At 43.2% G+C, this 27,020-nt stretch overlaps 1 protein-coding gene across 2 annotated transcripts in view; it reads right to left on the bottom strand.

The window, feature by feature from the left end:
- Positions 1-864: 864 nt before the first annotated feature.
- kcnj6 (potassium voltage-gated channel subfamily J member 6) overlaps positions 865-27,020 on the bottom strand; it is a 30,621-nt gene continuing 4,465 nt past the window's right edge. Inside the window, exons 1-3 of one of the 2 annotated variants that reach the window (XM_023342774.1) lie at positions 10,208-10,328; positions 8,691-9,610; positions 865-1,913 (exon numbers count right to left, since the gene is read on the bottom strand). In XM_023342774.1, the coding sequence (XP_023198542.1) occupies positions 1,576-1,913; positions 8,691-9,588 (1,236 nt within the window). In that variant the 5' untranslated portion in view covers positions 9,589-9,610; positions 10,208-10,328 and the 3' untranslated portion in view covers positions 865-1,575. Of the gene's footprint in view, positions 1,914-8,690; positions 9,611-10,207; positions 10,329-27,020 lie in introns of those variants that run through there. The other variant, XM_023342773.1, reaches the window with a different exon arrangement.

Here is a 27,020-nt window from a genome sequence, read left to right as displayed (position 1 = left end):
TGTGTCATTGTATTTACTGTTATCTTCGTTTTATGGATGCAAGTTATTGATTGAGTTAATCTAAAGTTGATTCAGCTTATCGATCGATTAATGTTTAACTGACAAACGGCCATTTTCTTAAAAATTGTAATTTTCTCTTGTATCAAAACGGCCGACCGTCTCTCCATAACACAAAGGGTTACATTTTTCACAATATGCATAAATTAAAACATAAAATTTTAATTTACTGACTGAATAAACAGAAAATCGTTGTTTTCTCACATTATTAGACAACTTAAACACGTATAAATAAACAGCAACCTCCTAGCTTTTGCTGAATAGAAAAATGAAATAATTTAAACTTTCCGTCTTCGCAGCTGCTGGTTGAAAAGTTTCCGCTGTTCGTCTGAATGAGCGACACGAAGCTGAAACTGCAGCAGCTTAAAGAAACAGAACCGAATAAAGTTCACTTCCATCCAACACCGAACTCTGTTCGGAAAGTTTCTCTTTCCGGTTCCGGGACAGTCCGCCATCTTTACTGCTGCATTAACGTCTCGCTTTAAGGACGACCAGCGGCGCCCTCTGCTGGATGGCGGCCAAAGTACAGCACTGAAACAAGGTCTAACAGCGGACATTAGTTAATCTATTGGAACTCATCTTAATCTAATAATCCATTAGTCTGCAATTAATTGTGAGTCTATTAATTGTTTACAGTCTATTAGCTTGAACTTTAAAATCAAAAAATCAAATCAAATTTTATTTGTATAGCACATTTCAGCAGCAAGGCATTTCAAAGTGCTTTAGCTTTAAGCTTCAAAGAGTAAATCATATGAAGTCTACTAACCAGAACGATTTGTGAAAATGAAAACAAGCAAAATATGTGCATAATAAGGAGCTTACTGTTTATTATTGTCTATGATTTTAGGTAACACGTGAAGAAAATATGGAGAACATCAGTTAACATCCTGCACCTGACAGGAAGTCTCCAGTGTGCAAAAAAGTGACAAGATGCATTTTTAAAGGGCCGTTGTCTGAAGTGGATCAGCTGTAAGCAGCGAGTCATGGCTTGGTCTAGTTCAATCATAAACACACACTTTTCATCCGGGGAAGAACTCCTCATTGGTTTCACTAGAGCTTGCATCCATCCATGTTTGTCTCAGAGCGTTAATGTCGTTCAGTTTGTGCAGAATACCAGATAAATGAACTGTTACATGCTTAGATATATTTCTGAAAAAAGGTTATTGAAAGCTTTATACATACAGTAAGGCATAAAATATATACAGAACTAACCTAAAGGTAGTAGTATCAAACATCCTGTAGATAATCACACAGAAACAAAACAAAGAATCCAAAACTGCTTATAATATGTACAAAAATACTTCTGCAAATGCCCCTAGGAATATCTGGTTAGAAAAAATAACAGGGATCTGAGGAGTCGTCACATGACAGCTGAAACATGCAGAGGATTCTCAGTCCAGCTGTGGCCTCATGTCTACATGTTCTGGTTCTCCAGGTGGGAATCTGAAAAGCGGATCTAGTGAAGGATTTCTACAGTTCTCCCTCCCGCAGTGCGCTCGCTGAGCCGCTTGGTTCTCGCTACACTTTGGACTCGCTCTCCAGGTTGGCTATCTCCCCGTTCCTCTCGGCCACCTTTTCCTGGCTCTCCGGTTCGGCCTCGCTGTCCTGCTCCGACTCGGCCAGCCCCTGCTGGCTCAGCTTGCTGGCCAGCGACCAGGTGAGGGGCAGCCGGGCACGGGCGGCCGTGTCGGCCAGCTCTTTGGCGCTACAGGCGGGCGTGTTGGTCTCGTAGATCTCGTGGAAGCTGTTGTAGTCGACCTCGTAGAAGCCGTCCTCCAGCGTCAGGACGGGCATGAAGCGGTAACCCCACTTGATCTCGCTGCTGACGTAGGAACTCCTGGCCTGACACGTCATCCCTGCAGACATAGCCAGGATCAGACACTACCGACAACACGTCATATATCACCGCTGACATGGTAGAAATCAAAGGAAAGGTGACATTAGCATAAATCTATGGCCTAAACGACATTTCTGCACTAAATTAATCTCAGACAATCAGATTTCAGTCTGATCGACGTTTTCACTGTAAAAAATCAGATGTGCAATTTGGTCCCCCTGAAACCAACCCGCCCATGACCAAGATGGCGGCGCGTGAACAACGCGAGGCTCAGCTCTCTCCAGAATCTGCTCTTTAATGGTTTTTTATCTATTCATGACTGGACTTTTTTTTCAGAATTGCAGTGTTGCTGCGCTACAGCAGACACGAACTTCTGGACCTTTGGAGCTACAATTTTGACTCTATGATCTCCGATCTCCGACTCATCCCAGAGATCTCCAGAACACCGGAGGCTGCTCACTTCTCCCGGCCGGGTGGAAGTGTACGCAGGCCGCGACGAGAACGTAAACAAAGGCGGGGTAAGTGTGGAGGGGTGCGAGCTAGGCTAAAGCTAACACCACATCGGCACCTACGACTGCAGACCTGTCCACGGCTCTAACGCCATCATCAAGTTCGCAGACGACACCACGGTGATCGTCATCAGAGATAATGACGAGGCCGCTTACAGGGAGGAGGTAGACCGTCTGGCTGAGTGGTGCGACAAAAACAACCTGCAGCTGAACACCGAGAAGACCAAGGAGCTTATCGTGGACTTCAGGAGGAACGCTGACCCACATCCACCCATCCACATTAAGGGGACAGTGGTGGAGCGTGTGGACACCTTTAAGTTCCTGGGAGTCCACATCTCCGAGGACCTGACTTGGACGACCAGCTGCTCCAAACTCATTAAGAAGGCGCATCAGCGCCTCTTCTTCATGAGGACCCTGAGGAAGAACCACCTGTCCTCAGAGATCCTCACGAACTTCTACCGCTGCACCATTGACAGCATCCTCACCAACTGTATTACAGCTTGGTACGGGAACTGCTCTGTCTCCGACCGGCAGGCGCTGCAGAGGGTGGTGAAAACTGCCCAGTATATCGCCGGGGCAACGCTCCCTGCCATCAAGGACATCTACAGGAAGCCGTGTTTGAAAAGGGCCGGGAAAATCACAAAGGACTCCACTCACCCAGCACACACACTCTTTTCCCTCCTGCCCTCTGGGAGGCGCTACAGAAGCCTACGGACCAGAACCACCAGGCACCGGAACAGCTTCTTTCCCACAGCTGTCACGCTTTTGAACGTCTCCTGATATAAAACATAAACTATAAGGACTGTACTCCCCTATCCTCTCATACAACAATAACACATGGACTATCCTCACACACACACACACATCACGGACTGTTTTCTTCACACACATATACAACCTGTAAATTTTATCTGCCATTATTTATCTATAATCCATTCCCTAACATTCTTATATATTCTGTATAATCTGTGCATATAGCTCCCATATTTATATTTATACACAATATCTATATCTCTTGCTATAACCCCTTATAGTCCATACATACATAGTCTTGTACATCTGTAAATAAATATCTATATCTCGTAGAGCACTTCTGGATAGATGCAACCTACATCTCGTTGCTTGTACTTGTGACAGTGCAATGACAATAAAGTTGAATTCTATGCTATTCTATTCTAAAACCGTACGTCTTTGAAAAGCAGAAGTGGAGCCTCCTGCAGAAGTGTGCAGGACATTAGCATCATTAGCAACTACTGCCCATCCATACATCCATTTTCTTCCATCCTTATCCCATTGGGGTCAGGAGGCGCTGGTGTCTCTCCAGAGGTCAAAGGGCGAGAGGAGGGGTCACCTGGACGGGTCACCAGTCCATCTCAGGGAAACACAGAGACAGACAACCACACACACTCGCACCTAACTTATACAGACCAATTAACCCAACAGTCATGTTTCTGGACTGTGGGAGGAACCTGGAGAACCTGGAGAACCCGGAGAACCCACCATGCACAGGGAGAACATGCTAACTCCATGCAGAAAGACGCGGGCCGGGAATCGAACCCAGAACCTTCTGGCTGCAAGGCAGCAGGTTTGCTGCCCATCCATAACTCACATAAATGTAAACATTATTTACAAAATCAAACATTTGAACAATAAAGAAGCAAAAATTCTCTAAAATGTTATGGAATTTAAAAATGACATCATCAGGTTGATTAGCAGAATAAATGATTGAAAGCATCAAATATTTGAGGCATAAAATGCAGAATATAGTTTCCATGTAACGTTGGTTAATGTCTGACTGTCAGCTTCACTCAGATGTGATAATTTTTCCTGATCGTTTCACTTGTTTATTAAGTTGGTTTGGAGTTTTTTTGCTTTCCTTTTAATTAGTGAGCTTGTATTTTTATTATTGATCATCTATTGAGCTACTATCATTGGTAAAATTGCTGTCAGAAATGGAGTCAGAGTTATGAAGATCTCTGCTGCATTAGAGAGTAAAAAGCAGTAAGATGATAACTAAATATTAAAGAGTTTGACTTTATTAAAGCAGTAAAGTGTGCGGCTGCTTCAGCTCCGTCTAACCCAGGGGGGCCCACAGTGGGTCCCTGAGGCCCGGCATCCTGCATGTTCTAGTCTCTCCCTGGTTTAACACACCTGGATCCAATGATGGATCATTAGAAGGTCACTGACCTGCTGAGGAGGTTGTTACTAAAACCAGGGAGGGAATAAAACATGCAGGATGCCGGGCCTCCAGGACCCACTTTTTTATTTTAATTCCTTTATTTAATCAGGTAAATCCCGTTGAGATCTAGATCTCATTTTCAAGAGGGACCTGAAACAAACTTCACTCCCCGTCAGGGAATCGAACCCCGGTCTCCCGCATGACAGGCGGGGATACTCACCACTATACTAACAAGGAGTCACCCGTCACTTTGGACCCCCTGGAACCAACCCGCTGCAGAACCTCCAGTTTCTGGGCAAAAACTCATTAATTTAGCAAAACTTGCTGCAAGTTAAAAGCAGCAGAGTTCAGGTGATGGGAGGAAAAAATGCAGCAACATAAAACTCAGAATGAGTTTTACCCAGAACTCTTTAAATGGGATATTTAATTTCATCTGATTTAAAATGTGTAAAATGATCCAGTTATTAATCTGTTCATTTCTCAGCCCTGCTGTGTTGATGCTGTCAGTGACAAATTAATCATTTTAGTATTTTTACCTGCAGAAAATGATCAAGCATTCAGTGAAGGAAAGCTGTTAAGAAACTGTTTTAAAAATATTTAAATAATAAAATATTTAAGAAAGGAATTAAATTATTTGTTTATTTATATTTTTTGCATATTTTCAACATTATACAAGGAGTGTTAAATGTAAAATCTCCAGAATGAGTCATTTTTATCCAATTAATCACTAAAATAATAAAAATCCCTAATATGGATTATTTGACACATAAACAGGGATTAAGGGATAATCTGAAAACAGATTCTAAACTCTGAATCTTTTCCCTAAAAAACATTTTCAGTCATTTTGGACACCGTGGGTTAATCTGCACATAAATCTCAATTTTAATATCCAGTTCCAGGTTTTTACTCTTCCTGCTGCATTGGAGAGGAAAAAGCAGAAAAAGGAGAACCGAATATGAAAGAGTTTGAGTTTATGGGCTTAGAAGGAGCAAACAAAACTCTGACTGGAGTTTGTTCCACCGTTAAATCATTTTCCATATTATTAATTATTGCGCTGGGCGTCAACAAAACACTTTATTTATAAAACTATAATCTGTTTTCAGGGAGGAGTTCTGCTAAAAGGACAATCAAATCATTTCAGCTTAAAACTGTTTATGATTTCTGAGGATGAAAGTCTGAATTATTAGATGATGACAAGAATAAATTTAGAAATATAATCATTTTCTGTCCAAATTCATCAAACTGAAGTTATAATTTCTGGACCTAAAGAGGAGCAATCTAGAGTTGTAGATCTAGAGTAATAGATCTAGAGTTGTAGATCTAGAGTAATAGATCTAGAGTTATAGATCTATAGCTCTAGATCTAGAGTTACAGATCTAGAGTTATAGTTCTAGATTTAGAGTAATAGATCTAGAGTTATAGATCTATAGCTCTAGAGTTACAGATCTAGAGTTATAGTTCTAGATTTAGAGTTATAGATCTAGACCTATAGATCTAGAGTTACAGATCTAGAGTTATAGATCTAGAGCTATAGATCTAGAGCAGGGGTGGGCAATCCTGGTCCTCGAGGGCCGGTGTCCTGCAACTCTTAGACGTCTCCCTGGTCCATCACATTGAATCCAACAGCTGAATCTCCTCCTCAGTGCAGTCAAGTTCTCCAGAGTCCTGCTAATGACCTCATTATTTGACCCAGGTGTGTTGAAGTAGAGATACATCTAAAAGTTGCAGGAGGCCGGCCCTCGAGGCCTGGAGTTGCCCACCCCTGATCTAGAGTTATAGATCTAGAGCTATAGATCTAGAGTTACAGATCTAGAGCACAGGTCTCAAACTCCAGGCCTGGAGGGCCGCAGTCCTGCAGTTTTTAGATGAGCCTCAGGTACAAAACACAGGAATGAAACGGCTTCATTACCTCCTGCTGGTGTAGCTCGGTTCTCCAGAACCTTAATGACCTCATTATTCTGTTCAGGTGCAGCAGAGGCACATCTAGAAGTTACAGGACTGCGGCCCTCGAGGACTGGAGTTTGAGACCCCTGATCTAGAGTTATACATCTATAGTTGTAGATCTAGTTATACATCTATAGTTATAGATCTAGAGTTACAGATCTAGAGTCAATGTACAGCTGCAGTTATTACAACTCAAACCAGCGATCATCCTGAAACCTGGAGTAGTGATGACCTCTGACCTCTGACCTGACCCTCCAGAGCCACATAAAGACGGTCACAAAGTCGCCTTCTATCAGCTGAACAACATCTAGATGACTAATATCTCAGTGAGATCTAGAGAAACTCATCCAGTCGCTTTGATTCCTGCAGCAGCGTCTGCCCAACAAATCAATCCTCCAGCTGCAGCTGATCCAGAACGCTGCTGCTGGAGTTCTGACCAGAACCAGGAGGATAGAGACATAAACCCAGTTCTCCAGAACCTCCACTGGCTCCCTGTAGCTCAGAGGATAAACTTTAAATCCTGTTAGTTTATAAACCACTGAACGGATCAGAACCACAACACATTAAAGATCTGCTGCTGCTGCTGGATCAACCTTCCAGACCCATCAGGTTCTGGTTCTGGTTCTGCATCAGAAACACTGAGATCCTTTAAATCCAGACTAAAAGCAGCTGGTTAGAGTTTTACTTGAAACGTAATCAATAATCAATTTAACGATGGAACTCGACTTAATGTCCCGATTGATTGTTGATTCTGTTTCATGACTTTGTGTTTCTATGATGTAAAGAAAAGCTGCTGAAACTTTCTGTACAGATCAAATTGGATTTTTGTTTTTATCAAAAGCAGCTTGTTCAGTATTGACACATAAATTTCACTGAAGTGGAAAAATGTCTGTGAAAACAAAAGGATTTTATATTTTTGATTGTTTTTACAGTAAAAAATTAAAGAATCTTAAACTGTCCAACTTTCCAACATCTGTTGTTTGTTAACAGGTCTGAGTGGAGCTTATTTCAAAATTCAACTTACTAAAATGAAGCTAATAAAAATCCTCATTTCCTAAACAAAGGGAAAATATTTCCAGGTCGTCTATTTTTGTTTTGTTCACGCAGAAAGATTCATATTTACATGTAAAACAAATATGTAGAGGTAGAAAAATGGTTTTGACATGTAGAAATATTATGCCTCATCAAATCTTTTAGAGTTGAACATGTTTATTATATCTAGGGCTGAATGATTAATCAGGTTAATCTGATTAATCATTTGTTGACATAATCATCAACTAATTTAGAATGTGATTAATAACTAACTGTAGAAAACATCCGCTCTCCAGATTCTGCCTGTTTTCATCGTATTAATCGATTAGTTGCAGCAGTAATTATATTAAATAATAATAATCTTCTCTAAAACCTAATAACTCTCACTCTGTTCGAGTCCAAAATGTAAAAATGACTCAATCATGTTTCAATTACAGCGACCAAAATAAACGACTGCTCATATTTTTGATGAATTAAAACAAAATGTGCATCATAAGAATTTGAGTCTTTGTGGAACTGAAACATAAAAATACCTTTCATGTTTCTATAATCAGTTTCAAAGGGAACCGATTATGCAAAATTTACAATTTGCGCATTTTTCTTCTTCCGTTTTGGTTTTGCTGCTTTTAAATCAGACCATGCGCTTAAAAACACCCAGACATTTTTGGCAATAAGTTCATGTTTCCATGTTTTATGGTGTCTGAAAAATGAGCCGTTAAAAAATGTCCCGATCATTGAGTCACAATCGACATGTATTATACCGTTACCTAGCAACCCCGGCTGACCTCCAGCGTTTGGTCAGCTGGTTTTTATGCGTTGCTGGAAAAGACAAGAGTTTAGTTGTTGACTTGCTGCATTCTGGCTGGTTGAACAGGAGGCTCCACTGATGCTTTTCAAAGTTGTACAGTTGTATAATTGCTCGTCTGTTTGCAGCTATTTTCACTCCAAATAGGCAGAACTAATCAGACTGAAATCTCATCATCTAAGAATGATTTAGTGATAAATAATGAACATGTTTTGTATAGGCCATTGACCGATCCTAATCTATTCCAGGAAGCTGGTCACCTTTAGAAATCTTAAATTGAATTAAATATTGTGCAGGAAGGTTGTTAATTCCTGAGTGTGAACTGACCTGTGGCCTCCACCATTCCCTCCAGGATCACAACAATCTCCAGCTCTTCCTTGGCCAGGTGAGCCTGGGAGATCTCCCAGAAGGGACTGTGCTGGTTTATCTCGTGGCAGATGATGAGCGGTGACACCAGGAACAGCCGGTCGTCTCCGGTGTTGTAGCCTACGTTAATGTCCGTCTGGTTGAGAGGAATGAACTCCCCCTCCTTGGTCTGCTTGGACTTGATGAGCTTGGCTCTGATCGAAGCCTCTACGATGTGCGAGTTTCGGAGGTCTCCGACTCTGAACATCAGGCACAGCCGTCCGTCTCTCATGGAGATGACGGCGTTGGTGGAAAACACAAGAGTCTCCGCTCGCTTCTTGGGCTGCGAGATCTTAACAAACATGCAGCCCACCATGAAGGCGTTGACGATGGATCCCAGCACTGACTGGACCAGAAGCAGAACGATTCCCTCGGGGCATTTGTCCGTGATAACTCTGTATCCATAGCCGATGGTGGTCTCCGTCTCTATGGAGAACAGGAAGGCAGATACGAAGCCGTTGAGGTTGTTGACGCACGGAGTCCACTGACCATCAGTTATATGGTCCAGGTCGCCGCGGAGGTAAGCGATGAGCCACCACATCAGGCCGAAGAACAGCCATGTCACCGTGTACACCAGCACGAAGATGAACAGGTTGAACCGCCACTTCAGGTCCACCAGCGTGGTGAAAATGTCTGTCAGGTAGCGGTAGGTCTCGCGGACATTCCCGTGGTGGACGTTGCACTTCCCGTCTTTCTGGACGTAGCGCTGGATCTTCTTTGCTCTGTCTATCTCTGCCAGCTGCTTGGGCAGGTCCTCCCGGGCCTGCTTGGGCAGTTTGGGTTTCCTGACGGCGGCCGGACTCTCCACATCCTGCTCCATTTGGCCTCCGGGGGATTCAAGCCTACAAGACAAACATGGAAACTGTTAAGAGTCAGATGGCAGCTGCAGGTCTGATTGTCCTTTCTATGTTACCACTAGCTGTTACAAAATGCTACATATCAAATATGACTTAATACATTTTACTTCCTGAATTAACGCCTTGAAATTGTCTCTCTGTCTCTTTAAGAAGCTCCTGCTGTTTCTGAAGCTCCGCCTCCAGGAAGTCGTCCTAACATGGCTCCTCTATTAACCCTTTAACGTTTTTACCAGCGTCACTCTGAGCAGCAGCTCCTATAATGAGCTCAGCTATTTGCTGCTGGCTTGTCTAAAGGAGCTGAATGGGGGAGGAGCTAAGCCTCGAAGGCAGGGGTAGGTTCATCCAGGTGTTTTAACACCTGGATGGTTGCCATAGAGATTAATGGGCTTCTCAAATATGAAAGAATCAAAGCAACACTCCATTATAACATGATATAAAGATAAAAAAGTCAATTTTACATAATACTGCCCCCTTAAATATCATATTGCAATGAAAGCAATAAATTATTGAGTCTAATTTAACATTTTATTGCTGCTTTGTTTACAATTCATCATTTTTAAATGGCACTAGTTCACAAAAAACCTTCAGTTTTGTATAATCCAGTTATATTCAGCTGAGTCCTTCTTCAGTCCGGTCGACCCGGTTCTACTGGAACCAGAACATCTGCTCCACCTCCAGCTGCTGTGGTTCTGACCCAAACCAACCTGTTCCCCTCCTGGCCTGTGGGGGCGCTGCACCAAGAACCACTGAAGGAAAACACACAAAAACCTCTGAAGACACTGAGAGCAACTTCCTTCTTCACCAGATGGAAACAAGATGGAGGCGACAGATTTTAGTGTTGGAGGATTTCTCTTTAGTCTTTGGCTAAAGACCAGGAGCCAATTCTGCTGCTAGCGCTAGGCTAGCACGTTAGCTTTGGTTGTATTTACCCAGAATGCCCTGCGCTGTAGTCCACTTCCTGCTTTTGGAGCGGGCTTTGCTCCACTTGGTGTTCTTATTCAAACCAACCAGAGTTCACTTCAACCGAACCCAGACCGAGGTTTGGAGGACCAGAGGTCAGGGGTCAGAGGTCGGTTAGTGTTCACACTTAGGCAAACGGACCGGAGTCAGGTTAAAGTGGACCAAACAGGTCTGGTGCGAATGCAGCCTCAGGGTTCGGTTTGAATCCTTCCCTCGGCCGCCTAGCAGGAGAAATCTTTGTAATATTTTACATTTTTAGTAGATTAAGTTAAACATTATGCATTTGAAAACAGCAGCAGATATCAATTCTGTGATTTCATTGAGTTGCATCAATATCTGAGCAGGAACTAAAAGTTAGAAAGAATTATCTTAACTATTACAGTAATTGTTGCTTTCCTTTTTAAGTTAAATAAATCAGATCATGTAATGAACTCCTGTTTAGTTTTTATGAAACGTGGTGATGTTATGTTTATATGAAATAAATCACATGGAAACACAATGCACCCTGTTTCCAGTACGACCCAGTGGACCCATCGGACCAGTCTGAGCCACCTGATGGGACGTTTCCTATGTGGCAAATCAAAATGCTCCGGCTCTCCTTGGTTTAAAGTCCAGAGTGAAGATTCAGCAAAACGCGTCATGTCCCACAGCCACAGAGGAAACGTTTCACTGCTAGCAGGAGAAACGATCCGCAGTAACGAGTTCAAACCGGCCGGCAAGTTTTATCTCCTGCTGTTATGAGAGAAACTCCGTCTGTCCGTCCGTCCATTTTCTTCTGCTTATCCTGGGTCGGGTCGCAGCTTCAGAAGGGAGGCCCAGACTTCCCTCTCCAGCCACTTGTTCCAGTTCCTCCGGGGGAATCCCAAGGTGTTCCCAGGCCAGCCAAGAGACATCGTCCCTCCAGCGTGTCCTGGGTCTTCCCCTCCTTCTGGTGGGACATGAACTCCTCACCAGGGAGGCGTCCAGGAGGCATCCTGGCCAGATGCCTGAGCCTCAACTGGCTCCTCTCGATGTGAAGGAGCAGTGGCTCTACTCTGAGTCCCTGCTGGATGGCTGAGCTTCTCTCTCTAAGGGAGAACCCAGACACCCTACAGAGAAAACCCATTTCGGCCGCTTGTATCCGCGATCTCGTTCTTTCGGACATGACCCAAAGCTCATGACCATAGATGAGGGTGGGAACGTAGATCGACCGGTAAATCGAGAGCTTCGCTTTTTGGCTCAGCTCTCTCTTCACCACGACGGACCGGTACAACGCCGCTTGACAGCAGACGCTGCGCCAATCCGCCTGTCGATCTCCCGCTCCCTTCTTCCCTCATTCGTGAACAAGATCCCGAGATACTTGAACTCCTCCACTTGGGGCAGGACACCCCCCCTGACCCTGAGAAGGCACTCTACCCTTTTCTGGCTCAAGACCATGGCCTCGGATTTGGAGGCTCTGATCGTCATGCGATCCTAAGGCCACCAAATCGGATCCCCTCAACACCTTGGCTGGTCTAGAAATTCTGTCCATGAAAGTGATGAACAGAATCGGTGACAAAGGGCAGCCCTGGCGGAGTCCAACTCTCACCGGAAACGAGCCCGACTTACTGCCGGCAATGCGGACCAGACTCTGACTGGTTGATACGGACCAGACAGCCCGTATCAAAGGGCCCGGTACCCCATACTCCCGGAGAACCCCACCGAGCTCCCCGAGGGACATGGTCAAACGCCTTCTCCAAGCCCACAAAACACATGTAGACTGGTTGAGCGAACTCCCAGAACCCTCCAGGACCCTGCCGAGGGTGTAGAGCTGGTCCAGAGTTCCACGACCAGAACCAGAACCACCCTGCTCTTCCTGAATCCGAGGTTCGACTATCCGACGGACCCTCCTCTCCAGGACCCCTGAATAGACCTTGCCAGGGAGGCTTAAGAGTGTGACCCCTCTATAATTGGAGCACACCCTCCGGTCCCCCTTTTTGAACAGGGGGACCACCACCCCAGTCTGCCAATCCAGGGGAACTGCCCCCGATGTCCATGCAATATTGCAGAGTCGCGTCAACCAACACAACCCTACAACATCCAGAGCCTTAAGGAGCTCCGGGCGGATCTCATCCACCCCCGGGGCCCTGCCACCGAGGAGCTTTTTAACCACCTCGGCGACCTCGTCCCCAGAGATTGGAGAGCCCAACCCAGAGTCCCCAGGCTCCGCTTCCTCAGTGGAAGGCATGTTGGTGGGATTGAGGAGGTCTTCGAAGTACTCTGCCCACCGGCCCACAACGTCCCGAGTAGAGGTCAGCAGCACACCATCCCCACTATAAACAGTGTTGGTGCCGTACTGCTTCCCCCCCCCTGAGACGCCGGGTGGTGGACCAGAATCGCCTCGATGAGAGAAACTGTCGAAAATAAATATTTTTCACAATCGAGCCTGTCTAAAGCAAAGTTCAGAGTTCAGCAAACATCCAGCGCAGCTTTTTCTCCAATGCCCACACATTATGTATTTTAAATTAGTGCTGCTCTCTTTACGGTTTTAAAGATATTTTATTTCACATGAAACTAGTATTTTGTCTGTGCTGCAGAAAAACGGGATTGAAAATGAGTAAATACTAGATGTCCAAGTACATGTCAATAAATTAAAAATGTCTGTCAGATTGATGTAGATGTTTAACGTACTTTTCATTAAGTCCACAATGTAATAAAAATGTTTTTAATTGGTTTGATGTAATTTTTTAATCTTAAATGTCACGTTTACATTAGCTTTCAGTGGGTTAGTGTTATTAATTAACAGAAATAAACACCTGAAAACAACAATATATGTTATTAATTATATAATGACTTTCACTTAATTGAGTTACAGAAAAACATTATTTACTGAGACTTGGCTGTATTAGGGATTTTGCTTGAAATCTATCAACACAATTCAAACTAAACCTTTAAATATAAATTATAAAATATAAGCTAATTGCCTTTGATATTTTTCTTAAAATCAACTTTTCAGTTTTTTTTTTAAACTTTTTAAATAGTTTTCTGCTTAATTGTTAACCTCAGACTCTAGGTTGCCTTTATCCCAAACCTCCTGTATTATAGAAATTATAGAAAATAAACGAGCAGCTGTTAAAGCTGCAATTTGTTTATAAGGACTATATTCTTTTTCATATTTGTTAAAATTGACCTATCAGTTGAGAAGGAGATGGATCTGTTCAGATTATCTGTCTCAACATGGTGACAATTTCACAAAAACATTTTATTAGTTACTGCAGCTTTAGCAGCCAGCTAAACATAAAGCAGTAGGCCTAAAAAACACTTATAAAATAAACTTTTGGATGCTTGTAAAACGTGTGATCACACTCCTGGATTAAAATGCTGTCAGCCTTTACATGTGTTCAACACTTTTCCCATTTTAAACCTCTCAGACTCCATTTATGTAACATCCAAACATGATAACTCTCATATCAGAGCTGAAGCTATTGATGCTGCGCAGCTCTGCTAGCAGGAGGAAGCAGGAAAAGCAGCAGAAATAGAGACAGTAAATCTCTCCTCTCTGCTGAAGCTTCTCGCGCTCGCCGGGGGAATATGGGAGCGCGAGCAGCGCTGGTTTCCATGGCAACTCGCGGCTCGGCTCCACGGCGCGCGGAGTGCAGCAGGAATGTAAAAGCTGGATGAGGCCGTGGCGCTGGGCAGCCCTAGCCTGTTTCATCTCGTTTGGGCAGAACAATGTCCTGGGAGCTGCCATTCATCTAACATCTGTTTTTTTGTCGCTCGCAATATTCTGAATAAAACAATAAATAAATAAAAATAAACCAACAATACAGGCCTGTTGGGAAGAGGTTCGCTCCAAAGATACAACAAAGGACTGGGAACACTGGGAACTAATTACACTGCTAGTACTACTGCAGACACCAACATGCACACATTTACAATAAAATCATTTAGAAATGTACATTTATTGTGGGTTGGAGTTTGACGTTATGTTTGGTTTACATGGCAAGATTTTCAAAACCTAACAGATCCGACAATTTAAAAAAGTCATAAATATAAGAGGTTTGGTTCTACAGTGTGCGGTGCAAGAGATAGATAAGATAAGATAAATCTTTATTGTCATTGTCACAAGGACAACGAAATTCAAAAGGTGCCATCAGTCAGTGAATATGCTTAAAAACAAAAAATAACTGTCTCACAATTCACACACAATGTAAGAAATAACAAATAAGTGGTAAAAACAACAACAAAAAATCTAATAAATAAGAACAGCCACATTCTCACATCCATCATTTATGATGATTAATGGTTGTTTTTGATTGCATTTAGTTTTGTTATTGCTATCGGGTAGAAACTGTCCCTGAGACGTTGGTTCTGGTTCTGGTTGCTCTGTATCTTCTGCCTGAAGGCAGCAGTGTGAACAGAGAAGGTCCGGGGTGAGAAGTGTCCTTTGTGATGTGTTGTGCTTTTCTTAGACAGCGGTCGCTGTGCAGGTCCTCCAGTGAGGGGAGAGGGCAGCCAATGATTTTTTGGGCTGTATTCACAACCCTTTGGAGAGCTTTCCTTTGAGCCGTAGTGCTGCTGTTATACCAGACGCAGATACAGTAGGTCAGTATGCTCTCTATGGAGCACTTGTAGAAGGACACCAGCAGCTTCTCCTTGATGCTGTTCCTCCTGAGAACCCTCAGGAAGTTCAGTCTTTGCTGGGCCTTTTTTATCAGCTCCAAGGTGTTCATGTTCCATGTGAGGCCCTGCTCAATGTGGACCCCCAGGAAACGGAAATCAGCTACCCTCTCCACACATTTTCCCCCAATGGTTAGTGGTGTAATGTCCGTTTTATTCCTCCTGTAATCTATTATGAGTTCTTTTGTCTTTGAGTTGTTGAGGAGCAGATTGTTCTCCCTGCACCACACCACCAGCCGCTCCACCTCTCCCCTGTAGGCGGACTCGTCGCCTCCTGAGATGAGCCCCACCACTGTGGTGTCATCAGCAAACTTGATGATGGTGTTGCTGTGGTGGGCAGAGGTGCAGTCGTATGTGTACAGACAATAGAGCAGGGGGCTCAGCACACAGCCCTGTGGAGAGCCAGTACTAAATCTCTGCATCAAGCCAAAATATCGAGTCGATATCAGTAATGGAACATGATAAGACTGAAACGTTCATTTCAGAATCCCTCTTAAAATTTTATTTTACTTTTCTATTGTAGATTCTCAACTCTAAAGTAAAAAAGATTTTTGCATAGATTTGCTCACAAATAATAACTTATGCACTTTGTTTACGGTAAATCAATTACTCATACGATAAATTAAAACTATCGACGTCATTTTAATTATCTGCATTATCGTCTCTTCCGGCCTTTTCCTCTTTCTGTTGATGACACTGAATGAAAAAAGGCTCAACTCCGGTGCTCTCCACTGACCTCTGACCTCATTTCCGTAGTGTAAAGCCCAGAGCAGACGACCCGATCTTAGAGCTGTCGGCCGATTGTCGACCCATTTTTAAACCCTGACAGACCAAACATTAGCCGACAGAAATCCTAGGTATAACGGTTCCATCGGGTTCGGTCCTGCCGTGTGGTGTCCAACAATGGGCACAAAAGAATGGCTACAAGTTCAGTGAACTAATTTTAAAACCAGGCATTAATCAATGCTTTACTACAATCTACCTGCAATGCATGTGGCTAGTGTCAGAGTAAAGTCCTGACTGAATGAAAATCATTAGAACCTATTTATGTCACGTTAACGAAGAACAGCTGAAAAGTTACCGGGTTTATCAACTGCGGTAGCAATTTGGCTCCAACTCCTCCTCTTGTCATTTCTATATTCTTTGCATGTTGAATAAACATTAATGTTGTTTCCACATATCATCTCCAATGTCCGCTGTTGCTCCGTGTCAGCTGTTTGGGATTCCCCTCCATAATTTCCCCTCAGAAAACAGGAGGAGAATCCTGGCTTTCTGATTGGCTACCTGTCACATTCAACAGGTGTAGTTAAAGCTCCCAGTGGGGAAAAACTCCTGATTTAGATCAGAGGGGCAAAGACGATCTACCGTAACACACCACACAATCTTAGAAAGACCAACGATCTAAGATTGTTGTAAGGAGAAAAATAGGAGCAAAAATCCTGTAGTGTGAATTATTGCATCAGGTAGTCGATGTGGCCATCTTCTCTATTTAAATCTAATTATTACTGAAGGGCAACATAATATACAGACTTCATAATCTTTTGGTTGAATGCAGTATTTATTTCCACTTTGGCTTTATGTTTAGTTTTTATCAAGTACATTTTTTGTTAATGGAGACTGAGAATCCATTTTGTTTTTGTTTGTTTTGTTTATCAGTTCCAGTGTTAAATATTCTTTTGAAAATAAAGTGTATCTATCTTGGGCAGGAAATCACATGCATTATTACATCATTTCCATTAAATCAGTGTAAAAAGGTCTTCAAACAATATTATCGTTTATCGCAATAATTTTTGAGACAATTAATCGTTGAGCAAAATTTGCTATCATGACAGGCCTATTTAGAAAACAATGCAGAAAAAAAAATTATTTGTTTTTCTATTGTTTCTGTTTATAATGTCAATATAATGAAAGCATTTTATAAACACATATACACTTTAACAAAATAATAGAAAGGAAAAACTCAAAAACGAATAAAGGTCAGGGGCCTCGTGCATAAAACAGTTTGCAGTTTTCACACTAAAACTTGGCGCATGGAAAAATTTAGGAAAGTGCGGCGAACAAAATAAAAATCGGATGCATAAAGCCGTGGCCGCGCACCTTTCCTTTATAAATCCTAATTTGCGGAAGCAGAGCAGCTGCTGCTCCGCCTGTCGCCTCCATAAATGCATCTTAATGTAAATTGGTATAAATACCCGGAAGTCTGCCGCCGCGTGAAGCAGTAACCATGGCAACGTCCTTGTTCGAAGCTGTAAAAGTGTTTATAATAATTATATTTTTTATTTAAAAGGTGCTTTGAGGACACATAATGTCACCTCACAAAAATAAAAATACATTTTAAAGAAAAAAATCCAAATTAAAAAAATGAAAAATAAAGAGATCCTGTAAATGGCTGTTAGAGCAGCAGAGCGTTCAGCCGGATTTAAAGACAGGCAGAGAGTCTCTGAGTGGGAATGTGGACGATTATTGTAAATACTAGATGCTTCATGTCCAGAAGGAGCATTCACATAGCGGGCGGCTGCAGCTGGACCGGTACCGGTACCGGTACCTGCTTTAAGTTCTGCTCAGAGCTCCAGGATGATCAGTCTGGATGAATCTAAACGCTCAGAAACCAGCAGATCAATCTGATCTCTGATCAATGGCTCCATGTTCTCCATCAGAGCCAAAGCTCCTCAGGTAGCGGCTCACCTTGGTGCAGCTACTGATATACCTGGGATTGCATTCACACCTGATCACCTTCAATCAATCAAACCTGTTGATTATTTTTAATCAGCAGGTTGGAGTTAATCTGCTGATCCAATTTTAGTGACAATGAAATGACCCATAGATGCATTTCGGCGCTTCAGCTCTCGGACCAATGAGTTACATCTTTATGAGACACAAACTGAGGAAAAGTACTATTTACATTTTAGTGAGGTTTTCACATACTTTTATTTTGATTTTCTTTATTTTGTCTGCGTGTTAGCTTATTGTCTGAGGATAAATGCGGTTCAGTTTCATCATTTACGATTAAACAAAATATTAAAACCATGAAAAAACATCGGGTTTGATGCTTCTTGGTCTAAATAACTGAATGTCGTCAAATCATTAGATCATTCACACACCTGCTACGTATAAACTTATTGCATCTCTAGCTGTTTACATTATATACATGTATAATATAAGATACTTTTACTGGCCAACTGGTTTATCGACCAGTTGATTTCTGGGAGCTGATTTCCTTAATTTTGGGGCGTCGTGATCAGCTGATTCTTACATGTGAAGCTGATCTGATCTTCATCAGCAAAGGTTTATAAATCATCTCTGTCCTCTTCTGCTCTGCAGTGAGACGTTTGACTGACAGACCGGCCCACCAGGTCTGAACGTTTACAGCTAACAATATTCACCCCATTGTTACCAACTCAGTGACTTTCTTGCTACATTTCAGACAAAAAAAAAATTCATATCAGCCAAAATCAAAATCAGCAGGTCAGGCTTTTAAAGATCGGTAACCAGGGATCGGCCAGAAAACTGCAATCGGTGCAGCTCTACACATATTCATGACATCCTTTGATTAAATTCATTTCTCTTAAGCGTTACTCCAACAGCTAAAATGTAATTTATACCAGGTGAGACTTTCTCCCCTGAGAATATGGACCGGTACCGGTACCGGACTGATTCTGAGCCTTCAAATGATTTTAACAGAAGTTTCTCATAACTTAGAAGTTGATGTAAAAATAATGTTTTAGCCACTAAATGATTTTGCTCAGCAGCAAACAACATAGAGCAGCTCATCATGTAGCAGCTTGTAGCCTGAAGGACAAACATTTAGCTAACAATGTCAAACATTGACAAGTTTTAATTATTCTTATTAAAGACGGTTTGAAGCCAAAATAGCTCAGAAATATCCAGAGCCACCATGAGAATCAACTCATTTAAAGTTTAAACTCTAGCATAAATGTTTACTGCTGAACTGGACCGGTCCAGGTCGCTATCAAGCTAATGTTCTGTTAGCAGCTTTACTAATCTTTACATTACATTAGCAAGACTCATTAAAACCTTTATCTTGGCTTTTTCTATTCTTCCTCTTTCTTTTCTCCCTCCCTGAAGGATCAGTCCTTTTCTGAGACATACTGTAGTTTAACTAACTTAACTTCTGACCGGAGCTTTGGACCTTTGGACCTTTGGATGTTCTGAACAGCAGCTCGTTACCGGCGAAGCGTGCGGTACCTACCGCGGCCACCAGGGGGCCCCAAGAGCAATTTATTTATTTTTTCTTTTATCCATAAAATAAAGATTTCTACATTCATTATCAAATATATATTATTGTAAAAACAGATCCTTCAAATTGTGTGTTTTTGACATTATAATGACATAGAAATTATTACTAAAAAAAAAAAATCAGCTCCATTGAGGGGGCCCCTTGGTGGCCCTAAGCGGCTGCTTAGTTTGCTTATGCCTTGGGCCGGCCCTGTAGTCACTGATAGCTAATGCTAGCTTGTGCAAAAACTAAGAGGATATTCAATATAATCTGTTATGTTACAAAGAAATTCAGGTTCTTGACTTAATTTAAAACATTTTAAGCTGCTTTACTAATCTTCTGTTGCAGCAAGCTGTACTACTATGCTATCGCTACCTTTTACATAAACAGACCAGATTAAATGGAGAATCAGTGAGACATTTACTTCATCCATCCATCATCCATCCACCCATCCATCATCCTGCCATCCATCTATCATCCATCCTTCCATCATCCATCCATCCATCCATCATCCATCCATCCATCCATCCATCATCCATCCATCATCCATCCATCCATCCTTCCATCATCCATCTATCATCCATCCATCCATCCATCATCCATCTATCATCCATCCATCCATCATCCATCCATCCATCCATCCATCCATCATCCATCCATCATCCATCCATCCATCCTTCCATCATCCATCCATCCATCCATCATCCATCCATCCATCATCCATCCATCCATCATCCATCCATCCATCCATCATCCATCCATCCATCATCCATCCATCCATCATCCATCCATCATCCATCCATCCATCCATCATCCATCCATCCATCCATCCATCCATCCATCCATCCATCCATAATCCATCCATCCATCCATCCATCATCCATCTATCATCCATCCTTCCATCATCCATCATCCATCCATCCATCATCCATCCATCCATCCATCCATCATCCATCCATCCATCCATCCATCCATCCATCCTTCCATCATCCATCCATCCATCCATCCATCATCCATCCATCCATCCATCCATCATCCATCCATCATCCATCTATCATCCATCCTTCCATCATCCATCCATCCATCCTTCCATCATCCATCTATCATCCATCCTTCCATCATCCATCCTTCCATCATCCATCCATCATCCATCCATCCATCCATCCATCCTTCCATCATCCATCCATCATCCATCCATCCATCCATCATCCATCCATCCATCCATCCTTCCATCATCCATCCATCCATCCATCCATCCATCCATCATCCATCCATCCATCCTTCCATCATCCATCCATCCATCCATCCATCCATCCATCCATCTGTTACGGAAAGTGCCTCCACTGTATGTGATGATAGCTCAGTAAGTGGTGTGTATGTTGAGTGCAGGTGAGTGGCAACCGTCCTCCGGTCAGAAGACTGGGCAGGAAAGGTTAACACATCCATCCATCCATCCATCCATCCATCCATCCATCCATCCATCATCCATCCATCCATCCATCCATCCATCCATCCATCCATCATCCATCCATCCATCCATCCATCCATCCTTCCATCATCCATCCATCCATCCTTCCATCATCCATCCATCCATCCATCCTTCCATCATCCATCCATCCATCCATCATCAATCCATCCATCCATCCATCCTTCCATCATCCATCCATCCATCCATCCATCAACTAAAGTCAAACATTTTCATCTTTTACTTTGATTATTTCAACCAGAAAATAAAATCTGTCTGAGCTTCAGCTGGCTGAACTGCTAACACATTAAATCTCCTCATCAGGTCTGTCAGAACCAGCAGAGGTTCTGCTCTTGTGCTGCTGAGTTTGTCCTGCAGCAGGATGTGGGCCGAAGAGCTTCAGCGGTTTGATTCAGGTCGGTCTGCTGAGGCAGAACCAGATGTGGTCCGAATCAGGAGGAAACCGGAGCTATTTATGGTTCTGAACAGCTGAGCTCCACCAACGTCAGAATCGTTCTCAGCTCTTCAGAGTTTCTGCAAAGCGTTTCTTGAAGCCTCGTTTAGCTGCTCAGAGGATCGCAGTGAAGCTGCTGGGAGTCAAAGTGAAGCTCAGATCAGACGGTGGAGCGTCTGATTTAAAGAGCCGCCAGAGAATCAGCTGGGAAAGTGAGGAGGACAAAAATAGTCTGATAAAGACAGAGGGGCATGTCGCTCCGGTCCCACCGGAAAATACACCCTGAAGCCATCGCGCATAATTTCCTCTGGGACAAACCATCGCCGCCATTTTCAAGAAGCTAAACCGCTGCTGCAATTAGCAGAAACCAAACATCCTGCTAAGTCAGAGGAACTAACTAACGTTTCCTCGGTCAAAAGTAGAAAAAAAAGAAATGACCAGAATAAGAGTTTAACAGGTCAGATCCTCTGATTTCATATTTAATGATGTCATCACACAACAACGTAAATTATTTCCAATTTCTGGAGTTTTACACACAAAATTGAAAATAACAAAAATACAAATAAAGCATATTCTATTCTCTTTAATCTGGAACAAACATCCAAAAAACTGCAAATCAGCCGAAACAACAAATATATTCATAAATTATATATTAATAATGTGAGCTGAAAGCAGCTGGAAAGTGCCATTATGTTTTTAGCTCACTTTCAGTTTTATTGCTTGAGGTTATTTAGTGGTTATTGTCTTGTTGTCGTTTTCATTATTTTCCTCCTTCATCGTGTTTCTAGTTGGGTTTATTCTTTAGTTCCTTCGGTTCTGTTTCCTTGTATGTCTGAGTCCATGTCGAGTTTTCTTTAGTGATTATAGTTTATTTTGTATTTTATCCTTGTTTCAGCCTCCCTGTAGTGACTCTAGTAAAGTTGATTTCTTAGTTTTTTCCTCAGTCTGGGTTCAGTTATTCTTACATGTGTGAGTTCAGGTTCACTTTTTTAGTGGTTTCAGTTAAGTTAAGTCCTTCTAGTTCCCCGGTAGTGTTTTCTTATTTTGTCACTTTAGGTTTAGTTAGTCTAGATAGGTTATTTCATTGTTCAGATCTTCTAGTTTCTCTAGCTCTATGTCCCTTAGTTCTTATTGTTGTTAGATCAGCCTTGTTTCTGTTTCCCTCATGTCTTTCTCTCCTAGTTCATTAGACTTTCTTGACTCTTAGTGTTTTATCAGAAGTATTTTTCAGTTCCCTGTTTCCTCTCCTTCCAGTTCCCCAGCAGATCTTCTCCCCGCCCTTCAGCCTGGTTTCTCTCTCTTCCTCCCAGTATTTTAGCCTCTCATTCGTCTCCATTCCCCATCAGATCCTCATCTTCATTTACCTCAGTCCTCTGTGCTTCCTTGTTTTCTCCATGTGTCTCCTGATTTGATGTTCTTTTGGATTTTGGATTTTTGTAAGTGCCCATCTTTATTTCTACCATTCATCATTAAATCGTCTAAAGACTCAGTAGCTGCTGCTGCTTCTCTGAATTTGGGTTCACCTTCAACAAACAACAACATGACAGAAAGAGAATATTAATTAAAAATAACTGGAACATTGACCAATATACGTATTGATTATTCTAAATATTTAATTTGACAAAATGTCAACCCTAACAATACCCTATAATAATAGTAATAATAATAAGCAGTGCAGCACCAACACTGTTTATAGTGGGGATGGTGTGCTGCTGACCTCTACTCGGGACGTTGTGGGCCGGTGGGCAGAGTACTTCGAAGACCTCCTCAATCCCACCAACATGCCTTCCACTGAGGAAGCTGAGCCTGGGGACTCTGGGTTGGGCTCTCCAATCTCTGGGGACGAGGTCGCCGAGGTGGTTAAAAAGCTCCTCGGTGGCAGGGCCCCGGGGGTGGATGAGATCCGCCCGGAGCTCCTTAAGGCTCTGGATGTTGTAGGGTTGTGTTGGTTGACGCGACTCTGCAATATCGCATGGACATCGGGGGCAGTTCCCCTGGATTGGCAGACTGGGGTGGTGGTCCCCCTGTTCAAAAAGGGGGACCGGAGGGTGTGCTCCAATTATAGAGGGGTCACACTCTTAAGCCTCCCTGGCAAGGTCTATTCAGGGGTCCTGGAGAGGAGGGTCCGTCGGATAGTCGAACCTCGGATTCAGGAAGAGCAGGGTGGTTCTGGTTCTGGTCGTGGAACTCTGGACCAGCTCTACACCCTCGGCAGGGTCCTGGAGGGTTCTGGGAGTTCGCTCAACCAGTCTACATGTGTTTTGTGGGCTTGGAGAAGGCGTTTGACCGTGTCCCTCGGGGAGCTCGGTGGGGTTCTCCGGGAGTATGGGGTACCGGGCCCTTTGATACGGGCTGTCTGGTCCGTATCAACCAGTCAGAGTCTGGTCCGCATTGCCGGCAGTAAGTCGGGCTCGTTTCCGGTGAGAGTTGGACTCCGCCAGGGCTGCCCTTTGTCACCGATTCTGTTCATCACTTTCATGGACAGAATTTCTAGACCAGCCAAGGTGTTGAGGGGATCCGATTTGGTGGCCTTAGGATCGCATGACGATCAGAGCCTCCAAATCCGAGGCCATGGTCTTGAGCCAGAAAAGGGTAGAGTGCCTTCTCAGGGTCAGGGGGGGTGTCCTGCCCCAAGTGGAGGAGTTCAAGTATCTCGGGATCTTGTTCACGAATGAGGGAAGAAGGGAGCGGGAGATCGACAGGCGGATTGGCGCAGCGTCTGCTGTCAAGCGGCGTTGTACCGGTCCGTCGTGGTGAAGAGAGAGCTGAGCCAAAAAGCGAAGCTCTCGATTTACCGGTCGATCTACGTTCCCACCCTCATCTATGGTCATGAGCTTTGGGTCATGTCCGAAAGAACGAGATCGCGGATACAAGCGGCCGAAATGGGTTTTCTCTGTAGGGTGTCTGGGTTCTCCCTTAGAGAGAGAAGCTCAGCCATCCAGCAGGGACTCAGAGTAGAGCCACTGCTCCTTCACATCGAGAGGAGCCAGTTGAGGCTCAGGCATCTGGCCAGGATGCCTCCTGGACGCCTCCCTGGTGAGGAGTTCATGTCCCACCAGAAGGAGGGGAAGACCCAGGACACGCTGGAGGGACGATGTCTCTTGGCTGGCCTGGGAACACCTTGGGATTCCCCCGGAGGAACTGGAACAAGTGGCTGGAGAGGGAAGTCTGGGCCTCCCTTCTGAAGCTGCGACCCGACCCAGGATAAGCAGAAGAAAATGGACGGACGGACGGACGGACGGACGGACGGATGGATGGACAATAATAATAATAAATATAATAATAATGATTAATTTTGTAACTGGGTTGCTGTGTATTGCAGACTTCTGCCCAGGTCCGTCTTGAAAATGAGATCTAGATCTCAATGGGGTTTACCTGGTTAAATAAAAGAAATAAAAAATAATAATAATCAATGTTATTTATAATGCCTGCATAGCTTAAATATACAATGTATTTATGATGAGTTTTAAAATATTTTTTGTGATGTGAAGCAATTTGAGTTGCCGTGTTGCTGAAATATTATGTAAAAAACCTGATTTATTAATTCAATAACATGATTACAAAATAACAAATTCAGGAAGTAAATCATAAAAATATTTATCTTATGTAAATATAATATAGCATTTTCAGCAGGTAGCAAATAAAAATCATTAGAAAAACAAAACATGAAGCTTTTCTTTATCTGACGCTTTTTCATTCAGTGAAGTTATTCACAGCACCTGCAGTAATTTAGAATAAGTCATAAAAATATTACTCAAGTAAAAGTAAAAAGTACAGCATAGTAAAAGTACTCCTAAAAGTGCATTTTTTTCCAAAATGTAACTGAGTAAAAGTAATTAGTTACTGCCTGGCTGGAGGAAACCTGAGCCAGGTGAGCGGCTGGCAGCCATGTTGCCTCCAGGTAACGACTTCCTGAGAAAAACTCGGGCCTGTCAGACTTCAGGTTCTGAATCCACATGTTCAGCAACATGTGGTTCAGAAAGCTGCAGCTTGTTAGACAGAAACATTGCAGCCGCTGATTGGATCAGAAGAAACAGTTTCAATCCCTGAGAGATTTGTTGGTTATTGGATTCATTCTACATAATTAGTTTCCCCACATCATTTACATCCTGAATTATTCAGCACTACTGACTCATTTACCACGTTAAATTCTCCTTGTACGACTTTTCTAAGAGAAAAATTGAATAAGACTGTTAAAGATATGAGATATTCTGTCAATAAGCTCAGCTGATCTTTCCACAGCGTTGCTTCGCCTCCAACACCAGAAGCGTCTCATTTTCATCGCTGTGACGTTGAAAGCAACACCAACCCTAAAAACATTCACCACAATATTAATATTATTATGTACTGTATATGTTTGACAAAGAGCCAAACATCAATAAATCAATCACTCTCTCTGATTTTAAACAGCGAGTCATATGAGCTTTAAACGACTTCCAGTGGAATAACGCTCCATTACAGCTTTGAAGCAAAGCTAACGCTAGCTTCAGTTTCATCTCTTTTATTTTCATTTAGGTACTAAAATGTTACAAAAAACATAAATCACAAGTTTTGCTTTAACTTCTAAAGTAAGCTCATACTCTATTAAAATGGCGGCGCCCTGTATGGCTGCGGCTGCATGGGCTCTCGACAACTTGCGAGTATTTGAGCAAAATACGCCGCCTAAAACGCTACAAACTTTGCATCCACTCAGTAAGTTAGCATATGATCGCCAGCGTCTGCTGGAATTACGACCATCAAGTGATTTTGGACTCATAAATACGAACTACTCTGGAGTGTTTACGTGACCTTGGAGTGCTACGGAAGCAAGACCCAGCGGCCCACAGCGCAGCGGACTCTCCTAGCAGCACTAGTCGGAGGAGGAGCAAGCGAAGGCGGTGCGACCGGTAGCGGAAGCGCGGCTGTCGAAGTGGACTAACAGCTAAGCTAAACGCTAACCCCCACAGATCGCCGCTTCCGTCCATCTTCCTCTCCAACGTTCGCTCTCTGGACAACAAAATAGACCATCTGCAACTAGAACTGTCTTCAAAGAGAGAGTTGAGGAACTGCTGCGCTCTCATTCTGACGGAGACATGGCTCAACTCATCCATACCGGACAACGTTGTTAGCCTGGAGGGGCTGCGCTACATTCCGGTCAGACAGGAGCAGCGCTCTCAGCAGTAAAACCTGAGGGGGGGGGCTGTGTATTTACATCAACAACAACTGGTGTAAAAATGACATGACTGTCGCCAGTTACTGCTCCCCGGACATCGAGCTTCTGACTGTTAACTGCAGACCATTCTACCTGCCCAGGGAGTTTACTGTTGTTAGCATCACTGCTGTGTATGTGCCCCCCAGTGCTAACACTAAAGAGGCTATGAGTGTTCTCTACCGGACCATCAGTGAGTTGCAATCCTCACACACAGAGGGCGTTTTCATCATTGCTGGGGATTTTAACCAGGCCAACATGAAGACTGTTCTCCCTCACTTCAACCAATATGTGGATTTTCCAACCAGGGGAGGAAATACTCTAGACTTGGCTACACCAACATCAAAGAAGCATTCAGAGCAGCCCCCCGCCCCCACCTTGGCTCTTCAGACCACCTATCTGTTATGCTAATTCCTGCATACAAGCTCCTGCTGATCAGAACAAAACCTACAG

Source organism: Xiphophorus maculatus, chromosome 11 (genome assembly GCF_002775205.1).
Source record: "Xiphophorus maculatus strain JP 163 A chromosome 11, X_maculatus-5.0-male, whole genome shotgun sequence".
Lineage (NCBI taxonomy): Eukaryota > Metazoa > Chordata > Actinopteri > Cyprinodontiformes > Poeciliidae > Xiphophorus > Xiphophorus maculatus.
Note: the sequence above shows the minus strand (reverse complement) of the source record. Positions and strands in the feature narration are given on the sequence as shown.